The following is a 24,540-nucleotide window of genomic DNA, read 5'->3' as shown; positions in this document are numbered from 1 at the left end:
TGCTGCAGCGAGCGCATGAGCATTCATCGCGCGAGCATGTTGAAGATACAAACCGGCACCCGTCGGGCCAAATTGACGTGACCACATTTGCGCCACATTCGCGCAACCTTGACTTTCCTAATCAGACGCACTTCAACTTGGTACCTTGCGTTCCGGGGCATGCCCGGCGTATGGTGGTGCACTTCTCCCCACAACGCCTGTCAACGCCTGGAAGAGAACGAGGTGGAGTGACGAGGCCTTGTATACGAGCCCGCGGTCACTTGGAGCCGCTGACGGGAATGCGTCATGCTCTTGCCTTCGCAGCCGCCGGCGGCGACGCTAAGCCCAGCGGGGAGGGAGTCTGCTCTACCAGGAGGGGAGGGCTAGACACCCTTCAAGCACGACAAGCACTACAACGCTCGATACAGACTACACAAACGTACATTGGGTATTCATAATTGACTTCTAGGCTGACATGGTGGCGTTTGCGCTCTTGTCGGGAAAGGTTGGTGTACACACGATGCGGTAGTCGTGGGGGCTGGACGGGTCTCTCAGCACGCCCTCCTCAAGGTGCACTACGTTGGCAGTGCTGCTATTGCTACTTCCCCCGCTGCTGCATTGCCTGCTGGCCGCCTCGGAGCTGCTACTCGCGTGAGCAGACGAGTTCGACCGCTGGTTGCTCGACTTGGAGTACTCCGAGTCTCTCCGAAACACTGACGACGTGCGCGGGGACGGTGTCAGCGGCGCTAGAGACCGACGGAGGTGCGGTGCGTCGAGTGCCGTGGGGTAGACCACCGGCAGAGTTGAGCACGGGATCTCCATGACGAAGCCGCCTGATAGCCTTCCAACGCCGGAGCTGTGGCTGCTGCTGTCCCAGGAGCACGACGCTCGATGCCGGGGCATTGAAGCCGCAGAGGCAGAGCGGACGGCCTTCCCATCCTTCGACGGGACTATGCTGGCGATCGGCGGCGTGCACGGAGAGCGTGTCGGAATTCCTACGTTCGGCGACAAGGCAATGTTGGAGAAGTGCTCAACCGGTATGGAAGGGGGAGGACTGGCGAAGGTCGAACCCCCGTCAACGGAAGCGAGCATGGTGCTCAGCGTTCGACTGGACTCCAGCAGTTGGGCGTTGCGCTGGTTCTGAAGTCTCAATTGGGTGAGGGAGATATCTTCGACGTGGTCGCGCGTTGGCATAGCTGCAGCGTCGTAGATGAGCTCCTTGATGACGCGCTGCTGGAACCGCTCGGCGTACTGACGCGGGTTTACTACCGAGACGCCGTGTCGGTCTTGAAACAACAGATAAACACGGACGAAGTGCTCGACACGCTTGCGGAAGTTCCATTGCTGTAGGATGTCGATGAGTCCGAGGTAGTACAGACCTGGGCCGTGCACCTCGTCGACGCTCATGCCACCGCGCGTGAAAGGGTGAACAGGTTTTCGGCTGGTGTTTGAGCAATAGCAGGCACCACTACGGCTGGGCTGGTTGCCGCCACTGCTACTGCGGTTGCGGACGAAGCTTGAGTTAGTACTGAAGCTGTACGAGTCGCTGCTGCTTCCGTTGCTACTGCTTCGTCCGCTACGGTTCGTGCTGCGGAACTGGCTGCTGACGCTGCAACAACTGTCGTGGTGAACGAAGGCTGGTGCTTCGAAGCTGTCGGCCGAAGAGTAGTGCGAGACGTTGAAGCTGCGGTGGTGAATCCCCACCAGGAGACTGTAGTCGATGCAGTTGATACTGCACAGAAAGTCCGAGTCAATCGTCAGCTGGATGGCAACCGCGCGCGCCGTCGAGTACGGCAGCGCCATGTGACGGTTCCAGTTGAGGTCCTTGCCCACTTGGTCGTACTGGTGTCGTAGATTTCCTTCGCCGCGACGTACATCGCAGCGCTGGTCGTGGATGCCCCCAACAATGTACTCGGCACTGCAATACTTGCAGGTCGCAATCGTACCTGTAGGCTTGCGGCCTTCAAGCCGACCGACCCACGACCCTTTCAAGTCAAAACGCTCGTGGATCTGGAGCGACGTGGCGAAGACGCTCTGCATGACGACGAAAAACACGGTCTTGCCGTACATGGTGAGGCCGTGGCAACCGAAAAAGCGCGTCATGAACGTGTCTGGGTGGTTCTTCATGAACTTGTAGTACTTGGGCAGGATGCTCAGAAGAAATCGGAGCTCTTCGTTGGTGAGCGTCTTCACGACGTACTTGCGGTCTTCTGTGAAGTAGAAGAACGCCCCACTCTTGCCTTCGCTCACGCGCTCCTTCGTCGTCTGCTGCAACGAGTAGCGGTAGCTAGTGCTCGAGACCTTGGCCACTTCGCGAAGTCGGCGGAACACATGCGGGGCAAAGTCCTTGAAGACAACCCCTTCGCTGCGTGGCCGCTGGTCGTTGCGGTTCTCAAGTATCAGTTCTTCAATCTGTGTGTAGCTCTCCTTTCGGTCGCAATAGTCGTCTTGGGCCGCTGAGTTTTCGATGGCAATGCCCTCTTCCAGCGATGATCCGGACGCCCCGGACGCCGATATCGATCTACTGGAAGCTTCAGCAGACGCTCGTGCTTGTCGCTCGGCTCTATCGACGCTCTGGCATATGCCCTTGGTGGTGTTAGTCAAAATCTCGAGTCGAAGCGCCCAGTTAATGCTGTCCTCGTGAGCAGGGAGATCAATCGCTCCGTGCTCGCGGAGCTGCTCGATGATCTTTAGAATATTCGACGTCCGCGTCCAGATCAGCGCGTGCACCATTCCTTTGGCTAGCAACAAGCACGTCAAGATGTGCCAGACGTGGCAGCGAAGGTTTTTCTTGCCGTCCTCACTGGTATTCGAGTGTGGTAGCAAGCTGAAGAGCGCGTAACACGCCAGCACCAACGTCCAATAGCCGAAGTAGCAGCCGACGTAGTATTTGAGGTGGCGCTGAATGCGCTGTCGAGTTCGGAACGTGTCGGGAAGCCCCTTCATGAACGTGTTCCAGGTCCGCACGATAGCAATCAGCGACGTGCAGTACACCACCACAATGTACAAAGCGAAAAAGACCCCCGCTGTGAGAGTTCCGTTGGACGCTTCGTCGTCGTTATCCACTTCACTGCGCGGCCGACTGAGAATGTCGCCGCTCGAACTCAACCAGCAGAAGCCGAAGAGCGCGTAGCGAGTGTCAAAGTGCGATATTACAGCGCACACGATGCTCCAGAGTCCACCGCAAATGTGGTACTTTGTCATTTGCCCCTTAGAGGCCGAGAAGGGATTCTTGAGTGCCAGCAGCAAGTCGATGGCGAAGATCAGCATGTACGTCTCCTGGCCCGTGAGAAAGAAGTCCACAAGGATGCCCATATCCGAGCACTTCACTGAGGTCGACGCCTGGTCCAACAAGAATAAGAACTGGTAGATGGCTCCGTAGAGACTCATGCCGAACATGATGCCCGCCGGGTGTTGTCGCAGCGCCAGCACTCTCCAGTAGGTGCCGACAACGTAAAAGCACCCGAGCAACGAAGCCACCGACGTCAAGATAGGGAGCATCATGCTGCCTACGGGGCACGCCGCCCCCTCCGAGCCTGACAGCTCACCCTCCGACATCCTCAAGCTGGCGGTGGGGTCGCGGAGTTAGAAACTTTGCGAGCTGAGAGCACGAACGAGTACTGTTAAGACTCCAGCAGCAGCTCCGGACAGAAGTATGGTGTGGAGGTTGGTTGCGCGCACAACGGGGGACTATCACAAGACGCAATGGGACGAGACGACAACGGGGGGTTCTATCGATGTGAGGTACCCTGCATTAAAAGAAGAGCAGCCACTGCAACGTCAGCACCACTGCGCAAGTGAGCTACTTGTAGATAGATATCTGCGGGGCCGTACCAGTCAGTGGCGCGGAGCCAAAGCCACGGGTGAGGGCGCTGGCAGCAGCAGTAAGCTTTTGGTGCTTCTCCTCTTTGCGATTGTTTCTCGAGCGCCGCGCACCGAGGAGGCTACGCGTCCGGCCGGGCGCACGAAATGGCGTTCGTTGCCGCCCTTCGCCGGCGCTGTGCTTTCCAAAAGAACGATTGCCGTTACGACGCCCGTGACTCTTTAGCGCGCGTTCTTCCACGGTTCGTTCCCCGCGCTGCACACGCTGCACACCTCGGCGCGCTGCACATGCCGCGCTGTCCACGCCGGCCACTGACTCCCTCTGACTGCTTCAACTGGCAAAACGCAGCGCCGAAGCTGCTGCTGCTGAACCCGTACCATACCATTCCATGCCAGCAACGGAGACTTCCGATGCAACAGCGACTTGAGGCCCACGCTTCTCACCCGAGTCGCGTCGTGACGATATTATCTCTGCGGGGCCTCGAGCGCCGCGGTTTCGAGCGTGACGCACTCCGCCTTCACCGTCCGTGGACGTCCTCGGGGAGAGCAGATACCAACCAACCAAGTCTTCAGCTCTTCAGCTCTTCAGCTCTTCAGCTCTTCAGAGCTCCCTCCTCACGCCTTTCACGCGCGCACGCCTCAGTGGCGCTGATATCTATCACGCGCGTGCTCGCCCCGTCAAAGCGCGGCGCGGGTTCACTCGTCTGCATCACTTTCCGCCGCCGATGCGACGCCACAACTAGCCCAAGCGCACCCATACTCACGCGCACTCACGCGCGTACGCGTGGGCCCCGTGGAAGCGCCGCCAGCATTGCACCGCCTTGATTCAGCGCGGCACACACCAGCGCGCCCCGACCGCAGTAATCTCGCCGCTGAACTCACGCGCCAGACGTCGCCGGACGGTGTCGGTTCTGGCTGCATGGTCCTGCGCCGCTCCGCCTTCCGGGCTTGTGCGCCGCGGCGTTGAGCTGAAGACTGCGGGCTGCAGCACCGAGGAGAGGGGAGACCCACGACGACACTGCGAGCGGCACCGCCCTACGAACGGCGGCACAGTTTGCACCCGATTGCACGACAGCGCTCGCGGTCATCACAAGTTTGCTCCGTGTCGGTGGTGAGCCCGTCGCCGCGTGGGCCCAAACCGGCACACAAACGAAGTAGCAGACTACATACCTCGTCGGCAGCTTGACGCTAGCGACTCCATCAACATGCCGTCGCCAAAGCTTGGACAGTGTGACGAAAACAAAATTTGAGGACCTGAACCCGAGTTGCCCATGGTGCTTGCCGGCACAGGTCTGATTAACCAACAAACTGTGCATCCTAACCTTTTGCATGAACAGCTTTGTTACCCTTTCAGCATTTCGCGTAGCTGCTCACCCTAGTGAAGTGGAGATGTAGACGTGGTTTCTGTCCTGTAACACGTCGCAGATCACGTCCGTGAGCCCAAGCTCGCGCTTGCCGTCTTTGATGATCTTCGTGGGGATGCCCAGCTTCATCCACCCCTGCGCCTGGCCCTCCTCGTCATAGCGAGCGATGGCCACGTGACCCAGCCACACCACTTGCTGCGTGCCGAAACCGCAGTGCACCGGGATGATCTTGTCCCGCACATGCGCCATAATGGTGATGGTGTCCTCTGCGCCTTCATTCGGCGTCACCTCTGCATCGTCGTCTTCCTCCTCCTCCTCCAATAACCCAGGCTTCTCCTCCTTTTCCTCCTTCTCCTGCTCGAGCTCTTCGTCGACAGGCAGCAACGAGCTCATGGCGATCTTCCACTGTAGCCATGTCTCCCGAAACGACACATGTATCGATATTTCGGTACAATCAGCATTTTAGTCTAAAAATGCACAGCATAAAAATAGACCTTCTAAAACGTTTAGAATGTCGGTTTTTGGAAGCTGTGTATTTTAGAAAATCTAAATAAATGAATCTACTCACTCGATATGGTTGATTACCCGGCGGCGTAGCCGTCGGGGAATCTGTTTTTCCAGATCGACGAGTTTTTACACACACGGCTCGAGAACCAGTAATCTCGAGCCACAACAACCCTCCACGCCACTCCCAGGCACGAGCGGCAATACACTACGGTGATTCCCCCACGAGAAGATCTTTGGAAACCATCAGAAGTAGTAGTCTACTCTTTTGTGTTTGGTTCTTAGTTTTACCAGTACGAGAAATGTTAGGGGCAACGGAGATTTCTGATAGTGTACAATACTGCAACACCCTGAGGCCACGGTAGCAAAAGATCCATATGCACTGCATTACTTCCAGTCCCGCACTTCGTTTGTCAAAAGCAGCGACTGCATTCTGCTTCTTCCGCCGAGATAAACGAGTTTATCGCAGAATCACGATGCCAAACCATCGTTGTTATTATAATATAACATCATTGAATTAGACTCCTCGTTTCCCAGCGACACTAAGAATTCACGGGCTTACAAAGTAAAAATCTACACAAGCCGTTTTCCGTATGTTCTGCTTGGCCGCCTATCGTTCGGACGACTATTCGAGTTATCATAATTAACGTTAGAATATCTACACCTACACAATTACCGTGCCTTCACTCTCGGCCGTCTTCATTCGACGGCGCCTTAGCACGTCAGCTGAATGTGCGAGTAGTCGCTGCTTCCGAAGTTTTCGTGACAGCGACGACACACAACCATGGAAGTCGCGTGGCCGCTGAAGGTCTCGACGCTCTGTTTCGCCCAGCAAGAAGCGCACGCGCGATACATGCAGATCTGGCAGCGCTTCGATCGCCGTGTGGGGGCGTCCAGCAACTTCATGCGAAGGCGCTTCGTGCACGCCACGCACCGCGAGTTTTTAGTCTCGTGCGCCGAGCGGAACTCCGGATCGGAGAGTCTGCTATACTCAACTCGCAGACTGTACTGACTTGTGTGGCGCTGTCGCTGTTCGACTAGCTCCGGCAGTCGGTGAAGACTTCTCGCCATGGCTGTCAGTCGCACGCGCACGGTTTGCGCGTCGGCGTACCCTTCCGGGGTGTTTTTGGGAGCGGTAAAGGTCGCGTGGAAGCTCACGCGGACTCGAGTACCAGGACACGCCACAGTCGGTGGTAAGGGCTCTACCGTGTACGTCGCAGCGATCCCGTGTAGCTGCGTGACTCGGTCACTGCTCATTTTACCAGCGCTCAGCTCACTTGGGGGCATTGAGCTCAAGTCAATGGTGAAACCCGTGGGGTCGTCGATGTTGATCGAGGGAGTGGAGGACTGCGACGATCCATTAGTCTCAAACGGCTTCGCGATTGCCAAGGAGCGAGCGCGGAAGTGCTCGAGGAAGCACCATTCTTCGTTCTTGGCGAAGTGGCGGGACCTGGTAAAGGAAGCAGTTCGCACTGCCACGTGGTCATCGCAATGCAGACGAAAGTCCGGCTTGGCCTCCTCCCCTTCTTCTTCACTATCGGAGTCATCACCGAAGCCTCGAGGCTGGACCTCGTGCACAATGGAACCGTATATGAATTGGTCTCCGAAGAACTCCCGAGCCACGGCGTTGTAGTCACTCTCGGTCCGAGGACACAGAATGGGCTCGACGTCCTCCGGCTCACAGGCCACTTCGCCCGTCGTGAGCACCTCAAAGCCCTCTCCATTAGCTCCCGTCCGGCGCGAGAGCATAGCGAATCCGGAGATCTCCTTGCACTCCCACATCACGGACGGGACGCGCAGCAGTCTACTCTGGCGACTGGAGCGGCTGGAGTTGCGAGCCCGCTGCACCAATTCGGCGTCGGACACGCAGACCTTCCTGGAAAAGCGAAACGTTTTGAGCCCGTTAGAGTCGAACCCCGCCCACGACGACGACGCAGGCGATGTTCGGTCCGCAGGGATCGTGCGCATAGAGCTCGACAAGTGCGGGCGGCGGCGTCGAGTCGACGTCGACGTCTGCGTTGCGTTAGCGTTCCAGCATGAATCCCCGGTGTCCCCCAGGACTTCGCGGTCATGGTCACGGAAACTGGCATTTCGACGGCTGGACGCAGGCTCGGCCTGCTTCCGGCTGGAGACAAACGGGAAATGGATCAGCATTGCGATGCGGCGGAAGTCGAGCGCGAGAGGACGAGGAGATGGGGGTCGAGGCGAGTGTGGCTTGGGCGAGACGAATTGAGTTGTGTGACTTTGTGCGTGTTTTTGCCGCGGAAAGGCAGCCTCATGAGCGCGTCCTTGATTGCTCTGGGTCGCGCGCATGGAGCGTAACGCAGGGAATTCGACGGAGGCCCGGCGAGCAGCTCAGAAAGCGTCGGGGGCAGCACGCACGCCCGAGCGTTCATGGCTCTAGGGGCTTCAACTACAGGAAATAGTATAGGCAGTTCCCCTCGTAACGGTTCAGTGTCCTTCTGGACACACGAGGTCCCACCTATAATTGCAGAGAAAAGACATGTAGTCGTAGTTTTCACCAAGCTGGGGCTGTATGGAGCTCGTCTGGCAGACTGAGTCCGTAGCATACTAAGAGCACGAGGCGCTCAAGGCTGTGATGATGCAACCGCTGGGCGAGGCAAGAAGCCTTCAATTGCAGCTCCAGACTCTCTATTAGTACGGTACTAACATAAGGCGTCGCAACCGAAGACTAATGACAGCCCCACGTTTGATGTCGACGATTGTAAACAGTGTGCAACGACAATACGGAGCGGCGTTGGATACTCTCGGCGAGGTCGGCGCGCTGTTGCTTGGGACGCAACACTTGGGGCGCGGAGCGTAACGCGGAGCTCTCAGTAATCTCGGAGATACCCGTGCCGTATTTCGGCTGGCTTTTGGTGCAGTTTGAGCGTTAGTGCCCCCTATCTGCCGTGTGGAGACCAAGGAAGGTGAAGTTGCACTATCGGATACTTCTTCGTCATTTCGTTAGTTGCGACCGCCTCACTCGAAGAAGCGTGGGTCAGAGAGTGCTGTGTCTCCGACATGCGTGTGTATGCAGCGAATCCCGTCGAACTGCGCTGGTTCTTCGACTGGACCTCTGTCCGAGGAACTCTGCCGCTGCATCCAGCAATGCCACACACGCGGAGCCAACTCCGCCCTCAGGTCCAGACGAAGAGAAGGACTTGATCGTGCCACCGGACGTACTGCAGAAGGCTCAGACGCCGAGAACGCGCGGAAGCCTCTGCAAGTGCGCTACGTGGCGACTCGTTTGTGGTGGTCGGCTCGCCACGAACGTCTGCGTCGCACCTCTCGACTCAGCAAACGGACTACTCGGTCACCACTACCTGTCATCGGACTGGAGAATGCCAGTGATCTCATGCACACGCAAGTTGCACACGCCTCGGGGTCAGATAGAATCCCCTGGCGATCTGGCTTGTACCCGCGCGGGACGACAAGGGCAGACGCTCGGGCAAGCCGCCTCCAGCCTCATGTCAGTGAACACGGTAAATAGAACTAGAAATTCGCGCCTTGGGCTAAAAAAATTAACAACGTCCCGTCCGGTTCGGGTGCCGCTCGTCTTGCAGGAGAATCTCAGGAACAAGGGCATGATATTCACATTCATGAAGCTCCTTCCGTCTTCTTGATCAGCCTTTTCAGGAGGATATGTGCGGTCGAAGTTTTTTTATTTGTTGTGTTGTAATACATCCACCACTTCAACACTGGACACAAACAAGGCATGGTTCACTCGAAGACCAAGATGTTTTCTCGCTATGACATTGAATTTGTCGAATATGAATAAATAATGCAGTGCTTTTTCCTACATACTACAAGGCCTCTTCAGTCCCCACGGAGCTTCGCCTCAGCCTTCACTCGGATGATTTTGGACGCGATCTCGCCGAACCGCACGAGCGTGCCGTACTGCGAGCGCGTGATGTCCATCGCAGCGCTGTGCACGCAGCAAATGGAGCCCACCATGACTCCATCCGGACCCGTGATCGGGATGCCGCAGTAGTACTTGACGCCTTGGCGGGTGACGGGGTTCAAATTGTAGAAGCGGACGTCTGCTTGCGGGTTCTTGATGATGAACGGCGCGTTGCCCATGAGCAGGTGCTGGCAGAAAGTGTGCTCGCGCGGCAGGAGAGCCTGCACGAAGTCCGGGATCGTGCAGCTCAAGATCAACTGGTGCGTCTCCCCGACGATCGTGATCATCGTACAGAAGAAGCCGAGCTCCTTGCCCAGGAAGAAGCAAATGATGTCCAGCTCCGGCATGGGCTCGTTCAGCTCCATAAGACCGAATTTGGCGATGCAGTCCAGTCGTTCAGCCTCGTAGTCAGGAATCGGGGCAGACGGAGAGGAATGGTCCATCGGATGCAACGGATACGTGCGTTGCTGGGCGTTGGAAAGCACGCAGTCCTTCGCTGCTGGCGCCTCACGCGCGCGTCGCTGGAAGTATTCGCCCACCGCCGACATGTACTTCTCCTCGACCTCATCATCTTCGCTGTCGGTGCTCTCTGCGTCGCTGCTGCTGCTGCTGTAGGTAGTCTCCGTTTCGGCCTTCGACGGGTCCAGGAGCATCTTGATCACGCTGACTGCCGCGTTCTTGGTGGACTTGACTGCGAGGTTTTCGCGCAGACTCAGCTGACCCAAAGTCGATGTGGGCGCAGAGCAGTCGCTAGACACGGGGTCGTCGATGATCTCCACGGGGCCTCGGTCGCCAATTTGAACGTGCGTGTAGTCGCAGCGGTCGACCCACTCGAGGCAGCGCTTGCAGACGCCCACGGCTGAGAGATGGCCGTTGTACGTCTCGACGTTCTCACGCGACCAGCACGACGTGCACACGTTGTACGCGCAGAGCTGGCAGCGGCGAGCAACGCGCATCAGAGCGCTGAGACGCAGCCCCTTGGTGCACGAGATGCAGCGCGTGTTCTGCGCCTCACTGTTCTGCAGCTCAGCCGTGGCCGTTTGGTGCGCGAACACTTGAGTGCCCAGCCGGCGACGCCGCACCACTGCCGGGAGGCGCGTGATCCCCGCGGCCAGGCCTTGGAGTCGAATCCGAGCCATCTTGTCCGACGCTTGTCCTGGCGCAGGCTCTTCCTTGCCATTGTAAAGAGCGTGAAACATCACGCGCAGCTTGGTAGCCCCTTCGTCCCCAGAAACATTCGGCTCAGTGTCCACAACCAGCAACGCCGTGACACCGTCCAACTGATCCACTCGACTGCCGGTAGCTTTTCCCGCAGCGAGCTCCTTCTCGGAGAGTGACAGTAAGGACACGGAAAACCCTTGAGAGGTGTCAACCGAGCTCGTCCCAGCGTCGCTCGTGGGCTGGAAGTACTCGAGGAAGCACCACTGCTCATTGCGCGCGAGCATCCTCGAGCGCGCGAAGCACCCGGTCCTCACCGCAAGCTGGTGGCCGTCGGGCATGGTGCCCTGGGACTGCTTCCCGTCCAGAATCTGCACCACCGAGCCGTAGATGAACTGGCTGCCGTAGATGCCCTTCATAGCCGCGTTGTAGTCGCTCTCGTCACGCGGACACAGCACCGACACGAGCTCTGCAGGGCTGCAGGCGATGCTGCCCACAGTCAGCACCTCGTACCCGTCGCCATTGGGGCCCGTAGCGCGTGACGAGAGCTCGAACGTGTTGTCGCCCGACCGCAACGGACCCAGGCGAATGCACGGCGTGCTCTTGATGGAGTCCCACGAGTCCAATGGATCGGTTAGTGCCTGCTTGAGCGGCACAGCGAGTGCAGCATTGCGCACGCGGAAGAGGAGCTCTTCGTCGTCCACCAGTACCTTGCGGGTCGAGTCTTGCGGTGACGACGCGGTCGTGTCGGCATTCGAGACGTAGCTCGCCTCGGTCAGCGTGGGGCTGCGACGTGTGGTGCGGAACGGCATATCGAGTGAGGTCCTCTTTAGGTGGTCGAGGGGCTTAGTGCGCGTGTCTATCTGGATCTGAAGGAGGCGATGGTCGAGTTGGTGTTGGTGGTGGCCGCTCCAAAGCGAAAGTGAGTGAGTGGCGAAATGGAGTGGAATGTAACGCGAGGGTGGCCTGCTGTTGTGTAGGTAGGGCGTCTCTGGTGTCCACCACGTGCTGTGGGTGCGTGAGATTGTGAGGAACACAAGCGAAGCCGCGAGGGCCAACTTGATGCTGTTGGCGTTGGGTCGGGCTTTTCCTCCGTCTGGCACCTGCAGCCCTCGACGCGGTGGCTCCTCGGTGCAGCGTGAGTGCTCAGCTCTCCCTCCGCTAAATGGTACAGTACAGGTCCCTCCGATCAACTTTGCTTCAAAGAGAAAGCCTTCAGCTGGGCCAAAGTCTCCGCTACATGAATCACAGAGGCGGTCTCGGCCCCCAGCAGCAGGCGCTGCAAGCACGACAAGTCTGACTCAACTCCCCGTCGCTGGCGCTGCCGTCAATCCTTACAGGTGGCCGGGTATTCACTTGCTTGCTTGCTGAGTGGTCTCTCCGAGCTGCATTGTCGGTCCAGATAGTCTATCTGAGATAGAGCGACGCACGAATTGATGGCGACGGGATTTCTTCTGGGCTTCGGGCATCAGCTCGGCCCTTCGCATAAGCGCTCGCAACGCTGCCTGCTCGGATTTCAAGATTCCCCACTGCTACACGTTATCCTTTGATTTTGGGCTCGGCAACGCACTGAACGTAGACGCGTGGCCTTGAAGGAAGCACTTTCACTGTTCTCTCTCTCTCTCTCTCGCTCGCGCAAGAAGAGAAGAAGTTGGCCGACGTTAGAGAATTCGTCGGAACTTACAACTAACTGCAGCTTGAGTACAACCTCCGTCTCTACTCCTTGTGGATAGGCTCATCTTCAACCTAGAGTGAGTCAAGATGAGTACCAGTGCAATGCTTCAACGTCGGCTTTAACACGAGCTACGTAGGATAATATAATGGCACAAATGTATTCGAAGATGTATAACGCCTCACCAAAGGAGTCTGCACTTCAGCAGAACCAACCTGTCAAAAAAAATCTCCCCCTCGATTTCCGCTTCACAGCGGAGGAAAGACGAAGCCCAGTCTGGACGGAGTGAATCCGTCCGCCTCCTCGCGGAGGAAGGTCACGAGGTCGAGACGCCGTTTTGCAGTCTGCCGGATGACAAGCCCCATGTCCACGGCACAAACCCACTGAACCACGTCGACGTGGCGGTTCTGCATGGCTTGCAGCAGCCCTTCTGTCGACACGAAGCTGGTCTCCGCAACTGCAGCGCTGGTGTCAGGCTTCGGCTCCGCGTTCGAGTGCACCAGTTGGGGCGCGACCGTAGCTTGAAGCCAACGTAGCACTCGAAGCTGGCCGTACCCAGCAGCAGCGTCGGCCATGGCCGCCACGAGCGTCGTCTTGCGCGGACTGTCCGGCACCTTGCGGAAGAAGGTGAACTTCTCGTGCAGCCAAACCAAGATCCCGATCTGTCCACAACGCGCCGCCGCGATTAGCGCGTCGTTCCAGATCGTGAGTCGGCCCAGCTTGGCGTGCAGCTCAGACGCCGGAACGTTCAGGAAAATCTCGCAGTTGCCGCAGATCCACGTTACGACGTCGAGATGCCCCATAGCGCACGCTACGTGCAGAGCATACTCGACTCCGTGCTGACGGAAGCGGTCCTCGGCTCGCGCAGGCTGGAACTTGAGGAATACGTACGTGAGGTACGCGAACTGGTGGTACTTGACGCCCCACTCCACAACTGACGAGTCCCCCATGAGCGTCGCACTATGTGTTTGAAACCACTGCAGGGCGTCTCCAGCTTTCGTGTAGCGCATGATCGCGGAGAACGTCTGCTGCGTGAACAACTGCGGGTGCTTGACAGAATAAAGCTGCTTCAGCACAAAGAGCTCTCCGCGCTGCGCTGCCCAGAGCGGCATCCACTCGAGCTTTAACGACGACTCGGGGCAGTACTGCACGGCAAGTCGAACAAATTTCGCCTGCCAATAGGGACTCGTCTTGGCCGGCAGTGCCCACGCAAAATGATCGAATCCTGGCCGCTTGTCTTCCGGGTTCGATCGAACTCCAGCAATGCGGGCAACGCCTGCGTTGGCGCCGGGTGCGATATCACTGCCGTTCGCAGTGCCAATAACCGCAGTTGCGGCTGCAGTAACAGCAGCGGTAGGTGGCTCCGTCGTAGTACTAGCAGTGTCACTGCTCCCAGTTAGCGCAATCACATCCAGCGAGTCCTCGTCAGTCATCCCCCGGCCGACAACAGAGCGCAACACAAGCTCTCGTTCTTTCATCGACAGGGAAAACCCCGGTGATGCCAGCCCATGCTGCAGCAGCCACTCAATCATACTGAAGTGGCGGAGTGACGCACAGCGATACAGCGTGCCACCGTCCACGATGTCTAACGGACGTGCAATAGACTTTAGATTGTCATAAGACGATCGTCGCTTGATGGATGAGGCAGGCTGAAGCATACTGTCGATGGCGTTGGAGGTACCGGCTCGATCCCGTCGCTCGCGCACCAGCACAACCTCTTGCGTTTGTTCAGGAACACTGTCCGTCCGCTTTGCGATCCACTTTGCCATCTCCACATTGCCCGTAGGTGCCGCAGCAATCAAAATCTGTGGTGACCACAGACCGAGCCGCTCGACAACAAAAGCCAGGAGTTCAAGGTTGCCGCTTGCAGCGGCCTTCTCAGCCGCTGTAGGCGACAGTGTGTGTAGCTTGTCCTGTGGAATCCGCTCTGTAACGTAGTTGACAAGCTCCAAGTGGCCTGATCCAATCGCAGCCTCGAGCGTGCGCAGGTCCAGCGGCATCCTCATCTCCTTATGCAGATATTGCAGTGTCTTGATGTGGCCGTGAGCTGCGACGCTCGGCAAGAACGCGGCTGAGCACGAAAACCGCGGGAACCGAGGCGCCAGCCAGCGCAGCACCTCCACGTGTCCATTAGTCGCGGCCAGGTCCAGCACCAGCGAGCGGCATCCATCACTGCTCCGGTTCTTGTGTAGCCATTGCACCACATCCAAGTGTCCGTTCCCCGCCGCACTGCACATACCGACGGCCGTCCCTCCCTCGCGTCGGTTCTCATGGAGGAACTGCACCACGTCCAAGTGGCCATTAGCTGCTGCTGTATCCATCGCAAGACTGGTGCATGGCCATCTCCCATCCTCATGCAGCCTCTTGACCATGGCCAGATCTCCCTGAGCTGCTGCAGTGTCCAGAGCACGGTACCGTCTCCTGCCTAAAGAAGTTCCAAGAGCTTTTGCGTCGTCCCAAGGCAGCAGCGGGTCTCTCTGGTCGTAGATGTCAGCCAGCAGGCCTGCTCTCGAGGCGAAGACCTCTCGGAAGCACTTGCGCTTGGGGAACACCGCCACCCAGTTGAGCACCTGCAGCTTGGTCTCCAGCGGCTGCACCATGTACACCACCACGTCCTGCTCTGCGTCCTGCTCCGCGTCCTCCTGTTCCTGCTGCTTGCTGGCCAGCTCGTGGAGCCACATGACGACTTCCAGTCTGCCGGCCGAGCCCGCGTACTCCATGGCCTTGTGCCTCTCGTACTGGCAGCAGCAGCTCAGCCACTGCACGACCTCCTGGTCGCCCTGTCTGGCGGCCTCGTACATGACCTCGGCCGGGAACTCGTACGCGCTGTTGCGCGCGCTCCAGGCCAGCGCTTTGCCTCGGGTCGAGGGCTTCTGCGGCTTCCAGACGCCGCTGCGCGCTTGTTTCTCGGCGCCCAGCAGCGCGCGGTGGCTCAGTCGGAAGCGCAGCAGCCACTGCACCACCTCCGCGCAGCCGTGCGCCGCCGCGCAGTGCAGGACGCTCGTGAAGCGCCGCGACGCGTCCCCCAAGGACAGCAGGTGCGCGTGCGCGTACAGGAAGCGCGCCAGCGGCTCGTACTGCGCGTCCAGCGCGAAGACCAGCACGCACACGGCCTCGCGCGGCGTGAGGCAGTCCACCACGCCCGTGAGCGCCGGCTCGGCGCCCAGCAGCCGCCGCCAGCGCCGCAGGAAGCTCGCCGAGGAGCACGTGGGACGCGCCATGGATGGCCGATTATGGCGGATCGGTGACACGAGTGGTGGCGCATGTGGCAGCAGTCACGTCGAATTCTAATAGCTGTACCAGTTGATTGGTACGTTGTGTACACCACGTAGAAGTGTGTAGACATGGCTACAGTGGAAGATCGCCATGAGCTCGTTGCTGCCTGTCGACGAAGAGCTCGAGCAGGAGAAGGAGGAAAAGGAGGAGAAGCCTGGGTTATTGGAGGAGGAGGAGGAAGACGACGATGCAGAGGTGACGCCGAATGAAGGCGCAGAGGACACCATCACCATTATGGCGCATGTGCGGGACAAGATCATCCCGGTGCACTGCGGTTTCGGCACGCAGCAAGTGGTGTGGCTGGGTCACGTGGCCATCGCTCGCTATGACGAGGAGGGCGAGGCGCAGGGGTGGATGGAGCTGGGCATCCCCACGAAGACCACCAAGGACGGCAAGCGCGAGCTTGGGCTCACGGACGTGATCTGCGACGTGCTACAGGATCGGAACCACGTCTGCATCTCCACCTCACTAGGTTGAGCAGCTACGAAGATGCGAAGGAAAAAGAGATCAAGACACCTGATTGCTTGACTCCGGAGTTGCTGTGACTGCTGTTGTGTTAGGAGGACGACGCCGTATCGCGAGGTACTGAGCTAACGGACTGCTTACCGCCGTTCCTGCCTTTGTTGGAGCTTGTGCAGGGCGCGTTGGCGAAATGTCTACGATAGCAAATACTTAATATATTGTATTGGTTTAGTTCGTAGCTAATGATCACCAATATTCGCACCAAGCAGCCATACACGTTGAACGGTGATGAATGCCGTATTATCTTCATCGGGAAGGTGTTGCCTTGTGACGGAACTTCCACCTGAGATTGCCATTCAGTCCAATACATTTCGAAGTAAGCCATCCAAGCAGCCGGGTGGTGAATGCATTAATACGGTCGGTAGTGTTGTTGCCGTTTACTACTTGCTTTGCTGCTGCTGCGGCACTAACATTCTTTCCTTTTGCTTTTGTCTGTTCTTGGTACTTGGTAGTCGGGATCCGACAAGCAATACAGAATTGAATGTGCTCACAACGCTCTGCTTTGATTACATTTCTTCATAATTCCGTCGTGCCAAAATTTGGGGAGAGCCCTTCCCTGCTTTGATTGAGATGCATCTACTCATCCAAATGCGCCAAGAATTAACCTTTTTCCTTTCAGAATTGTGTATAGCTGAAAAATCCAATGTAAATGATACGAACAATTACCCCCATGTTCAGCCTAGAAGTCAATAACATTTATAAAACGTACCCTTTGCTATCACATCGCGCGCTTGCACTGACATCGAGTTAGAAACACAAGTGCCTTAGCTCTCTTCATCAGAAACTGATGTCGATGCGGAAAATTCAAAATCACAGACACCTTTGCATAAATTTAAGGCCTTAATATGCCTGCAATCCGTAGAAATAATAAGAAAAAAAAAGCTGAACTAATTACACGTTACCCACCATCTACCTATCTGCTAAACAAAATAAACAGCATCAGGGCAACAATAGAGTTGCTTCTCAGCAACAAAACCATTCACAGATTTTTTTAGCGCCTCGGAAACAATCTGTCTGTAAAACGTTTGCAGATTTTACAACGTCAACCATTATTGTCAGCTGTTGTAACTCATGACTGCGAGAGAATCATCGACTACATCTACACTTAAGATAGAACAACAACAAGTCACTGTTCGAACGATAACACTGCTACATCGTTAATACCAAGCTTACATTGCTTGATCCGGTAGAATCATTGTAGTTTATTACATCGTCAACAAAACGAAATCGTGTAAAAAGATTACACGATTCTGTTCTGCTCTGTTTTGTTTTGCTGCAGCGGTTTGTCGATCACGTCGTTTACTCAGCGCTCGATTATTGGTGAGGCTCATGACGACCAGCAGCTCATAGAATATACTTAGACTAAAATGATTCGCCGAGACCAGGAAGACATTGATCATCGACATTAACTGGCTGTTGGGTAGATCGCCTAAGCAAGGAACCCGTTCTTGTACTAGGTCGGGCTGATGGAATGCGAAGAGTACGACGTCGAAACACTGAAAGAAATCCTTGAGCCTCTGAAGTTGGCTACTTCTTCCTCAACAAAACTCCACGTCCCCACCGTAATAGTATTGACAACTCGGATCAACTGAAACTCCATCAAGCTGCAAAGTTACTACGCGTTCACTGTTAAAGGAAGCCACGAATGCGCTGCTCGTGATTGCTCTTCAGAAATCGATAGCGTTAATTCGAGTCTGTAAACGCTCATCTGCTTTGACGGAGTCTGAGTCTTCAGATTAACAGCATCATCAAACGAATCAACACCATCGCGCGAGCTGTGATTAAGCGCGGAGAACTGTAGCTTTATTGTATTCTGTGCGCCCGACACAAAAGAACCAATGTAGTCTCCAATATCCCATCGATCAGCAAGACTAGAGGCTGGCGACGTCGTACCGTTGAGGAATGCGCGAAACACGCAGAAACAGCCATTCAGCACTTGGTCATGCCCTCTGGAGGCGACTCGGTTAAATTGAGTAGTGTGGTTCCAATCGAGAGGAAGGAGGTCGCTTTGAAATTGCTGCCACCTGTCTCGGACGTGTTAGATACTTGAATGTCGATGGTAGGGATCTGCTGGGTGAACAAAACCAAACTAACACGCCACCATTTACCACAACGGCATAAGGAACCACCCCGCCCACCGACCATTCCAGCAGCGCAAGCGAATATCTTTTTGGCTTATACTCTATGGGAGACTGTGGATACTGTGTCGCGCCTCAACCAGTTTTTTTCCGGTGGCGCAGCTGTGCCATGAAGATCTGGAGCGCCCGAGTCACAGCCACCAGCGATCGGTTTAGGACTTTAGGAGTATTTCCTTGATGACTTCGCAACTATCAGAATGGAGAGCGCTCGTAGATCACAGTAGTTGGTTCGCGAGACCAGAGATACGAAGAGACAAGTCTTCGTGCTCTTGTGTGTGCAATAGCACGAGGATTGTGCCGTACATTTTTTCCACAAAGTCGTAAATGGGTTCTTGGAATTGCAGTTTGGTCGGAATCTCGACGACGGATGCAGTGTCGAGTCTGACAGACGCGGTTATAATGGCGATGCTGAAACTTGAGTTCATCAGCTGGCAGATCGACGGAGATGTGTCAGCGCGCCCAGCAGTAGCTTGTGATCTTCCTGCAGGAACCTCTCGGTGATGACGTAGCAGAGACCTGGTGCCGAACAGTGGACCATCACCTCATTCGAGCTGTCGATGCTGCGTCACCTTTTTTTTTAAATGTAGCAAATAATATTCTTCGACGAGCCGCAAGTGAAATCGATTGAAGAGCGGTCCGGACAGCAGTGAGAGAAGCACCAAAGCGTCTAACTTCAACAGCGCGTGTTTACACAAAATGAGAACGAGGGGGTCCCTGAATAGTCTACCAATCGATCGTAATCGTAGACAGATGCTAACGTGGTTCGCATCGATTTCCACGTCGTAGTGCATACCTGTTTCCCTGTTGTTCCATGCTTCTGCGTATTCGGTCGGTGGTCGTCAACCTCGAGTCACGGAGATATCCATACACTTTGCACATAGAGTTGAGTGGGCGCCTGCCTGGGGTACTCCCCCTGAAAGAGCGAGCGCGGGCTGTCTCCGCAGGCGTAAAAGAAGAAGCTACATGAGACCATGCGCGGCCATGAGTGTTGGCTGGCGCTACCGCTCAACATCCCAGCCGGGGCCGATCTAATTAATGCACGGTTATTTGTGAGAAAAAAAAAGTCCAGAAATGAGAAGTATCATAACTGTGAGGATTAGATCGGACTAAATACCAGAAAATAGTCCTGTAGAATTAGACCGAACTAAATGGACACAAAATTGATACACAATCGGCCGGACCAACCATCTCCGCTGCGTGCGCAGCCTATGAGTATAAGCCCGCTGGGCTCAGTTCGCTCTCCTCGCAAGTAAGCCGGACGACGTCTGTGAATGCAGCGTGGAGCTTCCTAGGGGACGGGTTTATCTACGGCTACATTGTGCAGGTTTTCAGCCATGACACGTTGATGACGGCTCTGACTGACACCGCAGTGAAGCAGAGGAAGGCTAGAGGACAGCGCATCCTTCTTCCGTTTGCATCGCGCCTGCGACGTAGCAGTACAACGAGCGCTCACCAGGAACCAGCAGCGAAACAGTTCTCGATCCGCGGAAGGCCGCCTTTGGTCCAACGGTTCGTCCAAGTCGTCTATTTGGTCCACCAACATCGACCACAGAGCTGGATACTGGTAGAATGATAACTGAACGCATCACACGGCTGCCTGCCTGCCGCAACGTACATGATGGAGCCGTTGGTGGGCGTTGGGTGCCGCACCCTTTGTGTCCACGCTACCTCTTGAACACGACGGAACGACCCCAAGCAGCACACGAGTTGTTGGATTCTATGGCGAGGATTCTTCTTCACCCACAGCCGGGAGTTAGTTGAGCTGCGACGGAGCCACACGAATCAGTTTCCTCCGCGAGGAGAGTTTAGCAGAAAGTAATTCCGGTCAAAAAGGTTTTCAAGCAGCTGACTTGGAGATTTAATCAAGGCCGGCGTTATCTTCTGCACATTTGCCTGCTAACGGATGACAACGATAGTTGCCGAAGAGCGTAACTAATCCAAACGGACTAAGAAGCGATTGCCCTCGTCTAAAAACTAGCTTGGTGAAGTGCGACAAAAGTTTTCAAATACTTTGAAGTACAAGTTTCGCATTTAGCGGCTAGAGATCGGAATTCTTACCCAGATTTTGTTGCCAGGGTCAGATGCTAGACTTACGGATGCCTGCTCGGCTTAGATAATTGCGTTTACGATCCAACCGAGTGTTTCCAGGTTTCTTATGAACACCAACCTGGTGTAAAAGTCCACGGAATGGGACGTTGGCGGATACTGTATCCACGACACTATCACTTTTGTCGTTGTACTACAATACGAGCTACGGTAACGAATAAGGAAGCGCGCGATCACAATATTACGAAGTGCAATTTTCGTGCTGCAGTACGATGTAATACATTGAAGCTGATTTTTTTTATAAAGCACCTGTGAACGAGTTATTCCCAAGATTTTTTTTTACCTGGCTTTAGGACATATTTTGAAGTACATATAGCGTAAATTTTTGTACCTAGAACTTGGTTAATACACGAGGATTTCCGGTTAGAAAAGCACTAACTTGGAAGCAGCATTTATACTTACTTTGAAGTAGCGGAAGAAGTACGAAACAACCGCCACCTATGTATGAAATCTTGTCGACGATATCTTGCCCGCAATTGAAAGACAAAAATCCACAATCAACGCGCATCGAGGATATAGAAGTCGAAATACTGCTCGCACGTAATCCGAGAAACTCAGCAGGTACGCTCGTTGGAGCATTGACTATTATAGCATTTTCGTTCTAAGCGAAGAGTGTGGAGATCATTTAAGGCGTGAGCAAAGAGCCTTTTCCCCGTATTTGCCGGCACGACGGTGCCCCCCCCCCAAAAAAAATTTTTGTTGTTGCTAAAGCGTAACAATCGGCTAGCGCAGTAGTAATGTACCAAATGTGCACTCGCCAATTCCAGATCGTACTGCTCCAACGACGATCCGGTGCTCCCTGTAAACTTTGTGATCGCACGTTAACCGATTATGAAGCATTTGAGTTTACGTATACTTTGGAGAGCGAGCACATCTTTTTCTCCTCGATGTTTTCTAGCGTAATAGAATTTCCTGGTGAACCAAGTTCAGCATATTTCGGCGTTTGACAGAATTGGACACGAGCCAGAGCGGCTGTAAATCTACTTTTTCGTCATTTCACTAGCTACGAGATACACGTAAGCGACATCTGGCTGTGCTTGGATGCAAACATAATTTTTCTGCTGCTCGACTGGAGGTTTGCCGGGACAGCCACCCCGTAGGGTTTATAGGCTCACGATGTACTCGATCTCAGCAGGTTTACATGTATAGCGGCTGTGAAGCGCCATCACTGGGACCCAGTACAGTGCCGTCAACTTGGCACCCCGAGCCGAAGAAGACATATCCGCCAGCGTCCTTCGATCAGTGGAAAGCGCTGCGACTGAGATATTTCCTTGGACCTTGAGTTTGCGCTGGGTTTGTCCTGGGAGGCGTTCGTCCCCAATCACTAGCGTTAACTCGAGTCTGTACACGCTGATGCACTGTGGTGGAGCGTGTGCCGTCGATTTTCCAGTGTTTTGAGATCCACTTCCAACGGATCCGTGGCCAAGCGCGAAGAACTGCAGCTCGAAACCATCGTGTGCGTCCGACAAGAAGGAACCAACATAGTCCCCAATGTCCCACCGACCAGCAAGACTCGCCGCAAGCGACGAGATACCGTTGGGAAGTGTGCGGAACACACGGAAGCGACCATCCAGCACTAGGTGCATTCCATCTGGCGGCGTCGTTGTCGAGATATCCGTTGACTCAAGTGGTGCGGTGTCAATTGCAAGAAAGCAGGACTCTTTGTATCCGCCACCATCGTGAAGTGGACTAGATATTTGAATGTCGACGGTTGCGAGCTGCTGGATGCACAACATCCAAATCAAGACCCCTCCGCTCGCTGCATTGTCGTACGGAACTACACGAGTTGTTTCGGCATCCATCACCCACCGACCATTCCAGCTATGCAAGTAAGAGATACCCTCCTGGTTTACAAGTCCGCTCAGACTTACGGGAAATGCGTAGACTCTGGATCGTTGGTCCGTCAGCTTTTTCCAGTACGTGACATACATTTCCCGGAGTTGGGCTGTGAAGGTTTGGAGCGCGAGAGTCACTGGTACCAGCGATCGATTCAGTAGCATCTCTGAGATCAGCTTCTGCAATGGTCGAAATGGAGCGCGCTCGTAGATCACTCTTAGCAATTTGCTTGAGAGCTCAGCAATGCGGAGAGATAAGTCTTCGTTTTCATGACTGCGCAACATCACCATGGCCTCGTACAGATTTCCAACAAAATCGTAGAAACGTTCTTGGAATTGCTGCTTGGTCGGAATCTCGACGAGCCCGGCCACAGCCGAATCGAGTTCTGGGGTGGTAGTGAATGTTGAGCTTATCAGTTGGCGAATCGATGAAGACGTCAGCACATCCAGCAGTAGGTGGATACTTTCCTGCACTACGCTGCGATCTTCAGGCAAGAACCATTCATCCGATGAGTTAAACGCTTCAGATACGACGTGCTGAACGTTGGACCATAACGTCATTCGAGCTGCCGATGCAGAGCCACCTTCCCGCTGTGAAGATAAACCATCATCGTGGTGATCAAAACAACTTCCGACAGCGCACAATGGCGTAAACTCCAGGAAGAGCAGAGGAATCGCCAGATGCAACATTTTGTCACTGAAGGAGAGCTCCGAAACGTGGCGGTTCAGTTGCCAGGCATACTCTCTTGGACTTCCAGGCTCATTTGCCGGACTCAACGAGGCTGTTGACCAGCCGGATGGAACTCCTGTAGTTTCCAAACGAAAATGTTCAATGCCTTGAGACGAACGTCGACGTTTAGACTGGCAAGACGAGTCCATAGCGCTATGTTGCACCTGATTACGCAGAGAGCTGCAAGGTAAGATCTTGAACGGTGGGGATGGAGAGCGATATATGACAGTCGAGAGGACTCCTGGTGCGCGATAGATGAGTCGTTCGCCTTGAAATTGTCCAACGTAGCTGCGAGACCGAGGTTGGAGCACATAAACCACAAGTTGATCCCTCATTACACGTGGACCAAGAGCGGATTCGTCCTCCATAAGCCTCCACTTCCCCTGCTGATGGTGGTAGTCGTTGAAGACGTAGACGATCGCGCTCTACACCGACATCAGATGCAAAATCGTCATACCGTGTTTCATGCTGACAAAAAGAACATAAACTAACCTTTGGAAATTTGCGTTGGTTGTTCTCGCTCTCCTGTTTGCCGACGAACCAATTTGCAGACGGCAATGGACTCGATGGATCAGCAGTAGGCATCAGCACCATCTCCCCTACTGTGAGCGATGACCCATACGGGCCGGACTCCGAAGCCACGGGCTCAAACCTACAGCAAACAGCCAGCTCATCGCTCTGTCGAAGCGCGGTAGCGTCGCCCGAAAAGGTCACGAGAAGATGCAGCGAAGAGCTGCAATTGGAACCGACGGAATAGCGCTCCGGGCAGCAGTGGGGGAAGCCCTGAAGTGACTAAATTTAACAACACATATACACAAAATGAGAAGTGACAGACAAGGCAGCAGTTGACTCCCAGAATGGTCCATCGATCGCTTGTAATAAGCTCGTAGACCATGATTACGTGGCTGCCATGTATTTCCACTCGTCGCATAGTGAGAGACCGTACCTGGACTCCTCCCAGTTCCAGGCTTCTGTGCACAATAGATCGTTGTCAATCTCGATCCAGGTAGAATACGTCCTGCATAGAGTCTCCAAGTCCTCCTACCGTACCTGTAGTATTCCTGCTGGAAGATCGAGCAAGTGTCGCCTCCGCAGTGGAAGCAGAAGTAGCGGCAGGAGACGACACGCGGCCACGTCAACGTCGGCTGTTGTACCGCTGCATCTGCGCCACTGCCAAACATTACGACAAGGCTGGAGGTGTCGATCAGCCGCGAAGGAGCAGCAAGGGAGTTCCCCGCTTTTATGTCTTGCCTCAACTGAAAAATAGTCCGAAAAAAGAATGTACAGTTAAATATGTGAAAAGCATTCCACAAAAAATGCTTTATAGGGCGGACTAAAACGCCACTCACTCAGAAGCTGACGAACTGGTTTTAAGACGAGCGAACGCTGTATTCACGGGATGGAGGTGGCTACAGCTCGAGTGTCGAGTTCGCGGGGATCTATGCTAGCCGACACTGCGGCTTTTGCGTTGCGACGAAAAATACTCCAAGAAAAGTATTGCATTATTTGGAAGACACAAGTTGGGACAAA

General features: G+C 55.1%; 7 protein-coding genes across 7 annotated transcripts; 1 reads left to right on the top strand and 6 right to left on the bottom strand.

The window, feature by feature from the left end:
* Positions 1-444: 444 nt before the first annotated feature.
* PHYSODRAFT_295598 (phosphatidylinositol-4-phosphate 5 kinase-like protein) lies at positions 445-3,537 on the bottom strand (the record flags this gene model as incomplete). The annotated part of the gene is made up of 1 exon (XM_009520024.1): positions 445-3,537. One exon carries the CDS (start codon positions 3,535-3,537, stop codon positions 445-447), a length of 3,093 nt encoding a protein of 1,030 aa, XP_009518319.1.
* A 1,634-nt stretch (positions 3,538-5,171) lies between these two features.
* On the bottom strand, positions 5,172-5,558 carry PHYSODRAFT_295596 (hypothetical protein; the record flags this gene model as incomplete). Its single annotated transcript, XM_009520023.1, has 1 exon — positions 5,172-5,558. One exon carries the CDS (start codon positions 5,556-5,558, stop codon positions 5,172-5,174), a length of 387 nt encoding a protein of 128 aa, XP_009518318.1.
* Positions 5,559-6,383: 825 nt separating this feature from the next.
* Positions 6,384-7,637, bottom strand: PHYSODRAFT_487392 (hypothetical protein; the record flags this gene model as incomplete). The annotated part of the gene is made up of 2 exons (XM_009520022.1): positions 6,384-6,617; positions 6,666-7,637. 2 exons carry the CDS (start codon positions 7,635-7,637, stop codon positions 6,384-6,386), a joined length of 1,206 nt encoding a protein of 401 aa, XP_009518317.1.
* Positions 7,638-9,488: 1,851 nt separating this feature from the next.
* On the bottom strand, positions 9,489-11,543 carry PHYSODRAFT_479846 (hypothetical protein; the record flags this gene model as incomplete). Its single annotated transcript, XM_009520021.1, has 1 exon — positions 9,489-11,543. One exon carries the CDS (start codon positions 11,541-11,543, stop codon positions 9,489-9,491), a length of 2,055 nt encoding a protein of 684 aa, XP_009518316.1.
* Positions 11,544-12,651: 1,108 nt separating this feature from the next.
* PHYSODRAFT_555752 (hypothetical protein) lies at positions 12,652-15,624 on the bottom strand (the record flags this gene model as incomplete). Its single annotated transcript, XM_009520020.1, has 1 exon — positions 12,652-15,624. The coding sequence occupies one exon, from the start codon at positions 15,622-15,624 to the stop codon at positions 12,652-12,654; it is 2,973 nt and encodes a 990-aa protein (XP_009518315.1).
* A 163-nt stretch (positions 15,625-15,787) lies between these two features.
* On the top strand, positions 15,788-16,378 carry PHYSODRAFT_540569 (hypothetical protein). The gene has a single exon (XM_009520019.1). It carries the CDS (start codon positions 15,914-15,916, stop codon positions 16,154-16,156), a length of 243 nt encoding a protein of 80 aa, XP_009518314.1. The 5' UTR covers positions 15,788-15,913; the 3' UTR covers positions 16,157-16,378.
* Positions 16,379-21,548: 5,170 nt separating this feature from the next.
* On the bottom strand, positions 21,549-24,191 carry PHYSODRAFT_295591 (hypothetical protein; the record flags this gene model as incomplete). The annotated part of the gene is made up of 4 exons (XM_009520018.1): positions 21,549-23,435; positions 23,503-23,802; positions 23,957-23,981; positions 24,061-24,191. 4 exons carry the CDS (start codon positions 24,189-24,191, stop codon positions 21,549-21,551), a joined length of 2,343 nt encoding a protein of 780 aa, XP_009518313.1.
* Positions 24,192-24,540: the final 349 nt, after the last annotated feature.

The sequence above is a fragment of the Phytophthora sojae genome (genome assembly GCF_000149755.1).
Source record: "Phytophthora sojae unplaced genomic scaffold PHYSOscaffold_2, whole genome shotgun sequence".
NCBI lineage: Eukaryota > Oomycota > Peronosporomycetes > Peronosporales > Peronosporaceae > Phytophthora > Phytophthora sojae.
Note: the sequence above shows the minus strand (reverse complement) of the source record. Positions and strands in the feature narration are given on the sequence as shown.

Bases quoted from the DNA above. Each gene is read 5' to 3' on its own strand.
- PHYSODRAFT_540569 (XM_009520019.1), top strand. From the start codon at position 15,914: ATGGCGCATGTGCGGGACAAGATCATCCCGGTGCACTGCGGTTTCGGC.